The sequence below is a fragment of the Cucurbita moschata genome, unplaced genomic scaffold (assembly GCF_002738365.1).
Source record: "Cucurbita moschata cultivar Rifu unplaced genomic scaffold, Cmos_1.0 Cmo_Scf00027, whole genome shotgun sequence".
NCBI lineage: Eukaryota > Viridiplantae > Streptophyta > Magnoliopsida > Cucurbitales > Cucurbitaceae > Cucurbita > Cucurbita moschata.
Genome location: NW_019268543.1, coordinates 614,791 through 629,313, shown reverse-complemented (window position 1 = coordinate 629,313; position 14,523 = coordinate 614,791). Strand labels below are relative to the sequence as shown.

Here is a 14,523-nt window from a genome sequence, read left to right as displayed (position 1 = left end):
CCCAAAAAAAAAAAAAAAAAAAAAAACCAACACCACTAAGTTTACCTTTAAAAATACTTTAATATGTAATATGATAATAAGGGTGGAAGAACGCCTCATAATTGATATAATTTATGTAATATATATCTTTATGAGATAAATGAAGAGCTAAGATCCACTAACTTTGCAGATAAAGATTTCATAAATTCTTTCCCTATTAAGGGTTCCATATTTTATTGTAAAAACATGAAACTAAAAAACGATTAAATAAATCGATATTTAGTTTGTTATAATTTATATATGTTTATAGAAGTGTTTGTTGCTGATTTATATATATTATTCTATTAATGTAACAACATGTATTATGCCATAAATTTTGAATAACTATTTGTTTACAGCATTATAGAATTTATATTGTATTATATTAAAAAATAATTTTAACAAATGGAAGGAGATTATCTCATTTCATTATCATTTAAATATTTTTTTAAGCTTTGATCTAATTTTTTTAACGTAGTGGTTAATGCTTCAAAGTCTCTTTTGATTGATGTAAGAAGAAAAAGAAAGTGTGTTAAATTTGACAAAGGCATTCACAGATTAGGTTTTGAAGGTTCAATCCAAATACCTCTTTTTTTCTTTCTTCTTCTTCAAGAATTTACCTAATAAGGAACTAATCACATGTCATGCAGGTATATGTTAGTTCCAATGCGACCTCAGGCCGGCCACCACGGCCACCACTATGGGACTTTGAACTCTATGTCCACCTCCGACCTCCACCCAATTCAGATAACCAAAAACCACGTCACTTTCTCTTTTAATGCTAACATGGCCTCTAATTTTCAGCTTAAAACTCAAATTTTGATTCTTCCTCTTGAATTTCAGCTTGTTCGGTTCCACTGTCACTACAAGCCCCTTCATGGGTGTCATCTTTGCTCTGTACGTTGCTCCTTTCTCTCCTATATTGGTGACCCTCCTCTTAAATTCTCTTGACATTTCTGTTCTTCCTGTCTGTGAATCACTAGCATTCACAGTCATGATAAAAGAAGGGTAGTTCAAGTCTAACAACGCCTTCTCGCAATGGTTTGAGGTCGATCGAGTGATTGTTTGGATTTGGTTTTTGGTGTAGTTTAATGCACAGAGAAGGTTTGTATAGTCTTCGATTCCCATGTCATAAATCAAACCCGGGTCAATCGCTTTGTTGGGATTGACATGCCCGGACCCCATGGCTAAAGGAGTAGCTACTTTGTTCTTGTTGCCAAGGTCTTTGATCAATGTTTGTGTATTGTCGACAATATCGGCCGTGGTCATCATTGCCGACCGAATTGCTGCGGGGCTCCACCCAGGGTGTGCACCCTTGAGAAGGGCTGCAACTCCTGCGGCATGTGGGCAAGCCATAGAAGTCCCTGACAATACATTAAACTTGCTGTAAATTGGCCTTGAGTACACATCTGTGGCTGCCACGTTCTGTGGCCATGAAGCTAAAATGGCATCACCAGGCGCCATAATGTCAGGCTTCAACACAAAGGGGCAGCTCTCTGATGGCCCTCTTGAGCTGTAACGCGCCACACTCGGTGCGGGCTTTGTCCCTATTATTGTCTTGTGGAAATTCACCCTTGCTTTTGGGTTAGAGCTTCTCTTGATGTAATCTTTTATGACATTTCCATGATATGCGTTGAGGAAAATAGAAGGGAATGAAGTTTGGATTAAGTTATCCCAATCGGAGATATTGGAGATGAAGACTCCTACGGCAATTTTGGCACTTTCAACATTATCAACTTGTAAATCTAAGGAGTACTCATCACTATCTTCACATACCACAATCTTAAATCCAACTCTTTTGAGTTTCTTCAAATTGTGACATTGCCCCATGAACACAATGGGGAGTGGAGACAAAGCTATGGCTGAGTTCAAAGGAAATAAAGATGATCCCAAAACAGAAACTCCATTGGTAAGTGTAATTGTACCTCCAAAGTCACGGTCCATTGTGCCTGCTGCAACATTTAAAACCCAAGGAGCTCCACTATGTACTGTCCCAAACTGAGGCCCCTTATTTCCAGCGGATGTGGCTACAAAAATACCTCTTTCCATGGCGGCGAAGGTGGCTATGGCAACAGGGTCTTCGTACAGAGGAACTCCGTCGAGGCCGAGCGACAGTGATATCACATCGACACCGTCTGAAATTGCCTGATCAATTGCAGCTATTACATCTGATACAGCATTACCCTCTTTCCATATGGCCTTGTATATTGCCACTCGTGCTCGTGGAGCCACGCCTCTTGCAGTTCCCTGACCATAACCGAAAAAGGATGCCTCTTTAACGTAACTACCTGCAGCAGTGGTCGAGGTATGAGTTCCATGACCGTTGGTGTCGCGTGTGGAGTTCATGGATATGGTTACATTGGGAAACTTGGAGATTAGTCCTTTGTTAAAGAACCTACCTCCAATCAGCTTCTTGTTGCACAATGAAGCATTGAAATGGGTGCCACTCTCGCATTCTCCTTTCCATCTAGATGGAATTTTAGAGATCCCATCGTCATTAAAGCTCTCGCTTTCAGGCCAAACTCCAGTATCCACAAACCCGATTATAACATCACTGCCATAATTCGAGATCGGCAAGAGACCCGAGTTGGGGCTTAGAGCGAGGAAGTTAGAGGAGTGAGTTGTGTCAGCACGAACCGATGAATCTCGTAAAGATGAAACATAGCCAGGAGAGTTTTTCAAAGCGTCAAGCTGGGATGGGGTGAGACTTGCAGTGAATCCATTGATGGCGTGCTTGTAACAATGGATCAATTTGGAAGGCAAAGAGGAGGAAGAAGAAGAAGTTGTTGTCCGAAGAGGAGAGGTATCTAGAAGAACAGAGGAAAGGGTGGCAGAGTACCAGCTATGGTGGGTAGCAAAGGGTTTAGGCATGGCGGCTAAGTCCATATGGACGATGTAGTTATCAGTTTGTGTCAAGGTGGAGCGCGCCAAAAAGATGACCATCAAAGAAACCCAGAAGAACATGCGCATATGAGCTGCCATTGATGAACAATATGGTTAACCTTCTGCAAGAGAAATCTATATGTATATATAATCAATTACTTCTACTTGTTTCTATTCTATTTTCTTGAAGTAGGACCAACACATATCCTTCCCCCAATGAATCACTCAAATTAACCATTTTGAATTTGTTAAATATGTATTAGAGAAAAATATAAAAAAATAAAAGTTTAGAAAAGTACAAATAAAAATTTTAAAATTTTGAAATTTTTTGAGACGTTTGAAAATTCAAAAGCTTAATAAATACGAATCCAAAAATTTCTAAACCTGTTATTTAATTTTTTTTTTTTTTTTTCAGACGATTAATATGGAAAACATGGTGGCAATGACGGAATCGGAAAAGTTACAGGGTTGTTTTGTTGCAGTATTGGGTCGAAAGTCTTAGGATTTTATTGGGATAAAGTGCGTCAATTAATCGCCCAAAAGTCTTGGGCTTTTAACGGAATAAAGTGGGTCAATTAATGGGCCTACCATCTTGGGCTTTTATTAAGATAAGATGGGTCAACTAATGGGCCAAAAGTACTGGGCTTTTATCGGGATAAAGTAGGTCAATTAATGGGCCAACCAATGGACCGAAAATCATGGGCATTTATCGGGATAGTAGGTAAATTTATAAGCCGAAAGTCCAGGGCTTTTATCGGGATAAAGTGGGTCAAATAATGGGCCGAAAGTTTTGGGCTTTTATCGATATAAAATGGGTAAATGAATGGCCGAAAGTGTTGGGCTTTTATCGATATAAAATTGGTAAATTAATGGACCAAAAGTCTTGGGCTTTGATGATATAAAACGGGTAAATTAAAGGAACGAAAGTTTAGGCTTTTATCGATATAATGGGTCAATTAATGGGCCGAAAGTCTCGGCCTTTGATCGATATTAAATGGTCAACTAATGGGCCGAAAGTATTGGGCTTTTATCGGAATAAAGTGAATCAATTAATGGGATGAAAGTCTTGGGCTTTTATCGGGATAAAATGGAACAATTCATGGGCCGAAAGTCATGGGCTTTTATCGGAATAGTGAATCAATTAATGGGCTAAAATTCTTGGACTTTTATCGGAATAAAATGGGTCAATTCATCGGCCGAAAGTTTTGGGCTCTAATCGGGATAAAGTGGGTCAATTAATGGGCTAAAAGTCATGGGCTTTTATCGATATAAAATGGGTAAATTAATCGGCAGAAAGTCTTGGGCTTTATCGATATAAATGGGTAAACTAATGGCCGAAAGTCTTCGGCTTTTATCGGAATGAAGTGAACAAATTAGTGGGCTGAAAGTCTTGGGCTTTCATCCGAATAAACTGAATCAATTAATGGGCTGAAAGTCTTGGGCTTTTATCGGGATAAAATGGGTCAATTCATGGACCGAAAGTCTTGGGCTCTTATCGGGATAAAGTGGGTCAATTAATGGGCCAAAAGTTTTGGGCTTTTATCGATAACAATGGGTAAATTAATGGGCCGAAAGTGTTGGGCTTTGATCGAAATAAATGGGTCAATTAATGGGCCAAAAGTCTTGGGATTTTATCGAAATTAAATGGTCAACTAATGGGCCGAAAGTCTTGGGATTTTATCGGAATAAAGTGAATCAATTAATGGGCTGAAATTCTTGGGCTTTTATCGGGATAAAATAGGTCAATTCATGGGCCGAAAGTCTTGGGCTTTTATCGGGATAACATGGGTCAATTCATGGGCCGAAAGTCGTGGGCTCTTATTGGGATAAAGTGGGTCAATTAATTGGCCAAAAGTTTTGGGCTTTTATTTGGATAAAATGGGTCAATTCATGGGCCGAAAGTCTTGGGCTTTCATCGGGATAAAATGGGTCAATTCATGGGCCGAAAGTCTTGGGCTCTTATTGAGATAAAGTGGGTCAATTAATGGGCCGAAATTCTTGGTCTTTTATCGATATAAAATGGGTAAATTCATGGGCGGAAAGTATTGGGCTTTGATCGATTAAAAATGGGATAATTAATGCGGCGGAAGCCTTGAGCTTTTATAGATATAAATTGTGTAAATTAATAGGCCGGAGGTGGGTCATTTAATGGGCTGAAATTCTTGGGCTTTTATCGGGATAAAATGGGTTAACTTATGGGCGGAAAGTCTTGGGCTTTTATTGAGATAGAGTGGGTCAACTAATGGGCCGAAAGTCTTGGGTGTTTATCGGAATGAGGTGGGTCAATTAATGGGCCGAAAGTCTTGGGCTTTCATCGGGAAAGTGGGTCAATTAATGGGCCGAAGGTGTTGAGCTTTTATTGGGATAAATGGATCAGTTAATGTGCCGAATTACTTGGGCTTTTATCGGGATATAGTGCGTCAATTTTTGGGCCGATATTGTTGGGTTTTTCGGATAAAATGGTCAATGAATGGGCCGAAAGCCTTGGGCTTTTGTCGGGATAAAGTTGGTCAATTAATGGGCGAAAGCCTTGTGCTTTTATCGGGATAAATGGGTCAATTAATGGGCTGAAAGTCTTGGGCTTTTATCGGGTTAAAGTGCGTCAATTAGTGGGCGGAAAGTCTTGGGCTTTTATCCCGATAAAATGGGTCAACTAATGGGCCGAAAGTTTTGGGCTGTTATCGATATAAAATGTCAATTAATGGGGCGAAAGTCTTGAGCTGTTATCGGGGAAATTGGGTCAATTAATGGGCCGAAAGTGTTGGGCTTTTATTGGATAAATGAATTAGTTAATTTGCGAATGTATTGGGCTTTATTGGGATAAAGTGCGTCAATTATTGGGCCGAAAGTATTGGGTTTTTGGCGAAAATGGGTCAATTAATGGGCCGAAAGCCTTGTGCTTAGATGGGGATAAATGGGTCAATTATTGGGCTGAAAGTCTTGGGCTTGTATCGGGTTAAAATGCGTCAAGTGATGGGCCGAAAGTCTTGGGCCTTTGTCTGGATAAAATGGGTCCAGTAATTTGCCGAATGCCTTGGGCCTTAATAGACAAAGCTTTTTTCGTTACTAATTTAGCTACGAAGGTTGAAAATTTCACTCATTACTAATAAAAAGTTTGATGAATTCAAACTTTATAAGAATAGATCACGAATGCCATATTTCCGCAAAACATATGAAAGTATGTTTTGGCGTACAGTTTGTGGGGGCAATAAATTAAACAGATGAAGAAAGGCCCACCTTAGCATCTGCTTGGAAATGACGCATCTGCTTGGAAATGACGCATCTGGCTGTCATTATGGGTGTTGTTGCATTAATGGCATCTAAGTTCGTAAAACCTGCTTAATTTTTTAGCCAACTCTTGCTGACCCAAACATTCATCAGCCAAACATTTTTCCTTTTTTGTATAATTTGTATTCAAATTGTACAAGAAGAACATAGATTGCAAAAATGTAAGTTTGATGAACTGATTTTCGGCTTGCTGAGTTCAACTTGAATAGATACATATCATAGATTAAAATGTTAGGTAATCAAATCCCTGAGCCATGCCAAATGGGTAGTGTCTGTAGAAAAGGCTGAGGGCTGGCAGATTCAAGAACTCCCTTAGACGAATAAATCAGGCAGATGCGCACAACTGTGGCACAAAAGAGAACCACCTGAAACCACAGCTCCATCTCTCCGGTAGAGAAGGGCATTTGGGTACCCAATGCCATGATCTCCTGCAAAATCTGTAATACAAAATCTCCGGCCAAGTGTAGCAACAAACACAGATGGTTCCTTGATGCCAAAAGCAATACACATGCTCGTAATTGTGGTAGCAAATCGACATGAACTTCTTGCAAAACATCTGTGGCACACTTTCAACTTCCACCCAATTCCCCTCTTCCGAGAACTCCCATAATCTCAGCCTCCTCGAGATCCCATTCCTCCCTGTTCCACCGATCATGTACAGTTTCCTATCTCCATCGCTCACTAATCTAACAAACGTCAGCTCCTCAGGCATTACAATATCGGTTACCTCCCACTCGCCACTATCCAAATCGAAGGAAACAATAGAAACTGGTTTTGGCGTAACAAAATACAAATGGCCGTTATAGCACGCTGCTTCTTGGCGATGATTATCCCCGAGAATCGCCTCGAAATTGTTGAATTTTCGCCACGAGTGATTCCTGGAATCGAAAACCAAAGCCGAATCAGCGAAGAGCGTGAAAATCTTGTACCCTAGGGGTACGGACACCAACGTGAGCAGCTCGAATCTGAATGGATGATACGGAAACTCGATCAGTCTCGACGATTTAGTCAAGAAATTGCAGACAATGAAGGAGCACGAATTGCGAAGAGAGAAACAAACGAGGCCGTCAGCTATGGAAAGAAGAACAGTAGAAGGAGTAGCGGAAAGAAGCGGAACGGAAAGAGAGAGCGGCAAGCTCCGCCAAGTGCCGAGAGCAGAGTCGTACAGAGGAAACTGACTGAAACATTGAGGATGCGCCAGCAAGAGGAAGGAAGAGAAAGAAGAATCGGAATGCTTAGAGACGAAAGAAGGAGAATACAAGAGGGAATCGAAACGCTTGCAAGTCGATCTCAGGTTTAAATAGGTTCTGAGAGGGAGAAAAGAGAGTACGTGATCGAGGAGTTCAGGAGGTAGTCGGCTCCAGATTCCGGGATCCATTTCCGGCAAGTAACAGCTTTCCGATGAAGAAATAATGCATTTCGGCTTGGCAGCGGCGACGGTGAATCCACTGAACTTGGAGAAATATTTAAATCTTCCAGATTTTTCGCTCATTTTCATATCCGTAATCCTGAAAAACGCAGTTACGGAAACGGAGGTATGAAGATGACGAAGCGGCACAATGGCGCCTTTATACTTGTAATCCGGGCCCACGTCGTAGCGAACTGGAGCTCAAAGATAACGGCATCTTTACAATTTTATCAACATTGTAAAAACGTTGGACAGAAATACCATAAATATCTACAACTATTAGCTTCTTAATATATTTTAATATATATTTTTTTAAATCATTAATCACTAGATTTGAACAACGTATTTTAATATTTTAAATAGTTTCTAAATTTTGTTAGATAAAGTATATTTTTATCTATCTCAAAGTCATTTTAAACTTACTAAACGATTTGGTTTAAGGTGGTAGGCTAGCAATGATATTGCAAAAGAACGTAATATATTTAATTATGCATGTAAATGCTGTCATATTTGATGGAAATAAATGGAATTGTCATAAAATTAATTATCACAAATAATGAACTAATCCAAACCAATCTCAAAAAGTGGATACAAATTAAGCATAAATTATTAACAATAATTTATTTTTAATTAATTGAATTGAGGGTATTTATTATGTTATTAATAAATGAATCAATGTTTTAATGCATACTTAATTACATAATTGATATATATATATATATATATATATATATATATATATATATATATACACACACCCACACATTAATGGCATTAATAAAATTAAAAGTATATATTTTTAATAGTTGAATTATTTATAGTTAAAAGTATAAAATTTATGAGCCAATTTTGGCCTTCATTTTAAAACTATATGCCAATTTTATCCGTGTTTCAATGGTTACTGTCCCAGATCTCATCTAGGGTAACACTGCCCCCTTTCTATGCCACCTTTTCATCGCCATGACGCCCCAGCGCCCTATCAAACGACTGCAGCAACATGGGCTCCACCTTCCATTTGAAGGCCGATTGCAGTGAAGATCGCCGGGTGAACAGTGGACGTAGGCTGTGGCTGATCCTCTCCTCTATCTTATAGATGCGTTTTAAAACTATAAGACTGACAACCATATATAAATGAAGTTGACAATATCGATTATCGGTGTGCTTGGACTGTTACCATCCTCGCCTCTCTCATTTCCGCTTGCTTCAAACCAAAAAAAAATGGAGATCTTTGTCTGATACTGCTTGCTAGGCTATATTTGAGGCAACTCTGAGGTTGATGGCAAAGTCAAGAGCTCCGATATTCTCGGCGTGACATTGGCTCAAAAGTTGAGCTCGGTTGCAGTTGTAGAGCCTTTTCTGTCGCAAGTAATATATTTAAGTATTATATATATATTCCCCTTTGGATTCAAATGGGAGGGGAAACTATTGTTTATACATGGTGAATACATGGTCAATTATTCCCCTTTCGTTTGTACAATTAAACAAAGGCAGAAATTGCTTACTTCTGCCTCCTCTCTGTCACTCCATAGACGCACGCCTACAAGTTGCTCGCCACGGCTACCTGACCTCTAAAACTTCAACTGAGTTTCAATTATTAGTTTGTACTAGATTAAAAAAATATTAAAATTTTCTCAATGTATACTTTTTTTTTTTTGTCTTTTTAATATCATCTGTACGTTGTTAACGGCCTCGTGTCCCTCTCTCGTCTGTACATTGTTACTGGGGTAGCACGCTGCTTCTCTTTCCAAAGAAAAAAAGCTGGTCGGAATTATAATCCATGTAATTTTGTTCTTCCAAATCATAATGTGAGATTATAGAAGAGACCCAGTTCGGTAGAGAAGAGTTCCGGGACGCCACATTTCATATTTCAACCTGGGCTGCCCAACACGGACTTAGGATGTTGATATATATCTGTTCATTTACAAACAATACGACAGTGGACAAAGTTGGCCCATTCACAGTTTGACCAGTGTTATTATAGCTTATTCAATTATTATAGATAATAAAACTATTCCATGTCATCCACGTAAGGTTGTAGGCCACTAACAATCAAAATCAAACTTTATATCCCTACGAGAAGTATTGCTACATAGCCAATCGGTGAAAAAAATGATCATATACACTCAAAAAAAACATATCTATAAACATAGTAGATTGTTCTGTATGTTAAAGTTATATATAGTAAACTAAAATTATATAATCTTAATAAGTGTTTTGAACACGTATTCCCTATATTTACTGACGAAGTCATCACTATAACTTTTATTCAATACTTATATTGCATTTTTTTTTGTCTGAAATCATTCGTGTATCATTTATTGATCTCAATATTTTTATTGATTTGAATGAACAAAATTTTAGTATTTCTAAATTGAAAAGTTTAAAATATTAATGTAATTTTTCGAAGCTAAAAACTAATTTTGAAATAAATATGAACTATTTTTTTTTTTTAAGTTTAAATATTGATACACCTTTTAAAAGAAGTAGAGAATTTTTAAAATGAAGTATAAACTTCAAATATATTTTCTCTAATTTATCTAAAGGATACTTGAACTCGGTCATAGAGGATCCCTCTTTCGACCCGCGAAAGACCATATAACCTTTCGAGTCTACACGTCGATTTTGAAGTTTTGGAGCCAAAATGGCCGCGGCAACGTTGATGAGAAAAATAGGTTCGGCTATTAACGAAGCGGCTCTCGGAAGCCGCATCTCCAGCGGATGGTACGATCCTCACATGGCGGCTGCTTCTCGCGCTGTCGTCGAACGAATTCCACTAGTCGATTTTGTTCTCGAAGTTAGAGATGCTAGGGTATGCAAGCTCCTACTATTTTTTACTCGCTTCATTGCATGTTGTTTGATTTCGTATTGATATTTCAAGTGTTCGTTGAAATGTCTGCTCAATTCGTAGCTTTGGTACATCTATTTGTTACCTTTTTAGGTTCAATCCTTTCGGAAACCTGGATTTGTTTATTCCTATATGTGGTGTTTCGGTTCGTCTTCGGTAAAATTATATACGAACAATGAAGTTGTAAGGAAGATGAACGATTACGTCTATTATTCTGAAGGAGGGATAGAATCACTGAAAATATTTGACTATTCCTCTCGGTGTTATTTCTTTGTTTTGTTATGTTTTCAGATTCCGAAGACGTCTGAATATGAACTTATGAAAAATTATCCACTATCATCAAAACGAATCATTATATTGAACAAGACGGACCTGGCGGATCGATCACAAACAGAGGTTCGGAACTTCTGTAACTTCCGTGATTTTCGGTCATTTTAGCTTAGCTTTTACTCCTGGAGTTACTTTCAAGTCTTCATGTGATATGCTTCTGATGTCTATCTCCTAGTTTTTTGAATGAACACAAAAAGGACAATCTTGTGGGATATTTGGGGGAGAGAAGAGCATAAGATACAAATGGAATATCTGTGGAATGGAAGTTATCGTTTGTCCAAGTTACAATCAATGATCACAAACAGAGTTTTTTTTCCCCTTTTGGTTTAAGTCGGATACTTGACCTTGCGATTTTCTTTGGATAGAAATAATTATTTATTTCTTATGAAAAGAAAGAATTACAATACAGTATATGAAAGAGATTTGTACTTAGCTAACATTTTACACCAATCAATCGACATACCATTTATGAGGTGATTTATTCATTTACGACTTGAATCATATTCAAAATGACTTATCAGTCAGTATCTATTTTTTCACATGTTTATACTTCACTCTATCAATAGGCCTGGACCCGATTTTTTGAAGACCACAACTGCATCTCTTATGGCGTTAATTCCCATAATAAAGAGAATATTAGGGAGGTAAAGAACTAAGGTTTAATCTTTTTGTGTTCATTTTGCTACCTTGTTTGGGCTACTTATTTTCCTTTTTCTTTCTGGCTTATAAATGATGGTGGCAGCAAGGGTAAGATGTCTTGACGATATATGCATTTTTTTTCTCTAACCTTGTTTTTCATGCAAAATTAAGTGCTTACTAAAGGTAATTTATATTTTCCATTTTGCAATTATTACTTTCTTTCCGTGGGACAATCCATTAGTTGTTTAATCTTTTGAATGGACTTATTTGTTTTTGTCTAATAGCGATTGCCGAATGACGATGGTTCACTTCATACAGTTCTTGACTTTTCTTCAAGCTAGAGTTAGAGAATTGAAGAAGAGCGGTCACTCTAGTCATGCCACCACGATGATGCTGGTTGGAATTCCAAATGTTGGTAAGTCGGCCCTTGCCAACTCTCTGCATCAAATTGGGAGAATTAGTGCAGCAGGTACATATCTTAAATTGTACAGAATTTCAGTTTTCTAGAGCAGTTGATCCTGGAACTGTTTGGATGAATGACGATTGTTATTTATCTAATAACAAAGAATAGCTGTTGTGACATTTTGAAGAACTGCTCACCTCACAGAAAAAGGGAAGTTGAAGAATGCTATAGTGAGTCCGCAGCCTGGTGAAACAAAAAATATCAGCAGCTTGAAGGTATGTCACTTGTCTCCTCAACATTGTAGTAGGCTGGGAAGTTGTCTTGCTATCTTCTGGTTACTGACTCAGTTGTTGAGATGTTCATTCAGATTTTTACAATAGCATATTTTGGATTGCACCAGACTTAAAAGGGGTTGTTCAAATTTCTAATTGTGGGTAGTCAAGAACAGATATCAAATCGAACTACTGTTATGAATATCATCTATTCCTTGTAGAAGCAAAGATAATGTGTATTTCATTTTTGCATAAAATTTTGAATTTCGTTTTGAAGTTGCTTTGAATTACAGATAGCTAGTCATCCCAATATTTACGTATTAGACACCCCTGGAATTTTTCCTCCCAAGATTCTCAACATCGAGGTCTGTTCCAAGCTTGCTTTAACAGGTATAGTATTATGTAGCCAATTCATCCATCTTCCTTCGTAAATTATTTAGGCCAGTGAAAGATACTGAAACATGCATATCAAGTGATAAAACATAATTGCATTTTTTAAAATCTAGTGCAACATTTGTGCTAGTTCAGAGACTGAAGATGATTGAGAATCTTGAAACTTTACTTTTTTGTTTTGCCTCCAAACTGCAGGGGCAATTAGAGACATCTTAGTCGGGGAGCAATTACTAGTACAGTACCTTTTAACTCTTATCAACTCAAGTGATAAATATAAGAAGTGGGGAAATTTGTCTGCCACGGACAGCTTGTTGGAGTGTTCAACTTGCCCGAGTTTAGAGAAACAGAAAAGGGGGTATCCGTCTGATCATACGCAGGTATAAAAGCATTATGCATGTATCCTGAACCTGATTCATGCATGTTTATTTGGCAATTAAAATTCTACGTAGATGTCTTTACTTTTCACATTGTCTCCCTCTATTATTAGAGAGAGGACACGTGGTTGATATTAAATAAACATGGAGTTACATCTCAAAATGAATTAGCCACTAGAAGAGTAACTCATATATTTTATAAAAATTGTGAGGCATCTTCATCTTTCCAATATGAGATCCTCAACATGCCCCCTCAAGATTGTCCTCTTTTAGTTCTTTATTCTAGGGTCAATCCAATTTCTTTTTTGGACCGAATGCCTTTTGAACTTCGTATACTCTAATACCTATTAGATAAATATGAAGTTTCTTCTCAAAACCAACTGGCAATGAGAGGATTGACTCATATATCTCATAAAGATTGTGAAGTTTTTTCTATTAGCAAGCCTCAACAGTTCATTCCTTATTAAAATATTTTATTGATTTTAAATTTTTAAGGTTACCTGTCAAACCAGCGATATGCTTATTATCTGTAATAGAAGTAACTGGTAAGTTAAAAAGTTATGCGCTTTCTCAAACTTTACCCTGAAGGTGTATTTAAAATCTGCTGCAGAAAGTAGAGGGATACTTTCTAGTTCCTTGTCAATGCAAGATTGGTACAAGACTGTAGTTGATCACTCTTCTTGTCAGTTTTTATCTTAGGATGTGTTGATTTGTAGCTTTTAGCTTACTTCTAACATGCCTTTAGAAGTAAAACTCCCGATGTGAGAGATCTGAGAATACGGTGGGATAAACAGCCCGACAGTAGGCTTAAGAACATACTATATTATATACATTTCAAGTTGATGGCATTGTTGGTAAAATGCCAGTGGGCTAAAATGGTTTACTTGGCTGTCCGTGCAGGACATTATTGTAAATGATGTTCGTAGAATTCTCTTTGAGACCATTTCCACTTTTGATGGTAATTTGGAGGATGAAAAGGGCATGGGAAATCTTATTGAGACACAATTGCTTGCTCTGCACAAAGCTTTGCACGTTCCTATGGGTTTTGACAATGATTCTCCTATCAAGGTTGCTTCTAAACTTCTGAATCTTTATCGTACTGGGAGGCTTGGTCGTTACACAATTGATTCTCTACCTAATAATACCTAGGGAACAAAATCTTGTAAAATTATGTTTTTCAAGTGTGTTGTCATTGTAACTTTGAACTGAAGGTAGGAGGTTTAAATCTTTAGTCTCATATTTTTTAAATTTTTTTATATTTTATATAAAAGATTTTAGTACTATATTATCAATAGTTCTTGTACTGAATTTAATTAAAGATGTGTGCTGAAATGTATGAATTTGTTTTTAAAAGTTTAGGGATGAAAAGTTTTTAGTATAGTTTTCGCATTAAATTTATACAACTACTCAGTCAAAAAAAGAAAAAAGAAAATAACTACTCAGTCAAAAAGATAATTACTCAATTAGACATTATTGAAATTGCAGAGGGTGGTTTCTGATTAAAATTTTAATGGTGTCAACCTGGAAAGTAAGTTATTCAATGAAACCAAAATAATTGAATCGATTTATTGAAAATCTTATTTTATTTATTCTTACTTTTAATGTGAAAGTGGAAGGTTCGAAAATTACTTTATGAAACATACGTTTAACTTTGAAGCTATGAAAAAGAA

At 37.3% G+C, this 14,523-nt stretch overlaps 3 protein-coding genes across 4 annotated transcripts; 1 reads left to right on the top strand and 2 right to left on the bottom strand.

Annotated features, from left to right (window-relative positions):
- Window positions 1-616: 616 nt before the first annotated feature.
- Window positions 617-3,000, bottom strand: LOC111462861 (subtilisin-like protease SBT1.9). The gene has a single exon (XM_023106646.1). The coding sequence runs from the start codon at window positions 2,998-3,000 to the stop codon at window positions 676-678; it is 2,325 nt and encodes a 774-aa protein (XP_022962414.1). The 3' UTR covers window positions 617-675.
- Window positions 3,001-6,291: 3,291 nt separating this feature from the next.
- LOC111462744 (F-box/kelch-repeat protein At5g43190-like) lies at window positions 6,292-7,775 on the bottom strand. The gene has a single exon (XM_023106462.1). It carries the CDS (start codon window positions 7,685-7,687, stop codon window positions 6,515-6,517), a length of 1,173 nt encoding a protein of 390 aa, XP_022962230.1. The 5' UTR covers window positions 7,688-7,775; the 3' UTR covers window positions 6,292-6,514.
- Window positions 7,776-10,150: 2,375 nt separating this feature from the next.
- On the top strand, window positions 10,151-14,171 carry LOC111462723 (DAR GTPase 2, mitochondrial). Of its 2 annotated transcripts, XM_023106430.1 has the most exons (8): window positions 10,151-10,406; window positions 10,734-10,838; window positions 11,339-11,416; window positions 11,730-11,880; window positions 12,019-12,089; window positions 12,380-12,476; window positions 12,675-12,856; window positions 13,754-14,171. In XM_023106430.1, the coding sequence occupies exons 1-8, from the start codon at window positions 10,239-10,241 to the stop codon at window positions 14,000-14,002; spliced, it is 1,101 nt and encodes a 366-aa protein (XP_022962198.1). In that variant the 5' UTR covers window positions 10,151-10,238; the 3' UTR covers window positions 14,003-14,171. The 2 variants fall into 2 exon arrangements, with proteins under 2 accessions (XP_022962198.1, XP_022962199.1); XM_023106431.1 differs by lacking the exon at window positions 11,339-11,416.
- Window positions 14,172-14,523: the final 352 nt, after the last annotated feature.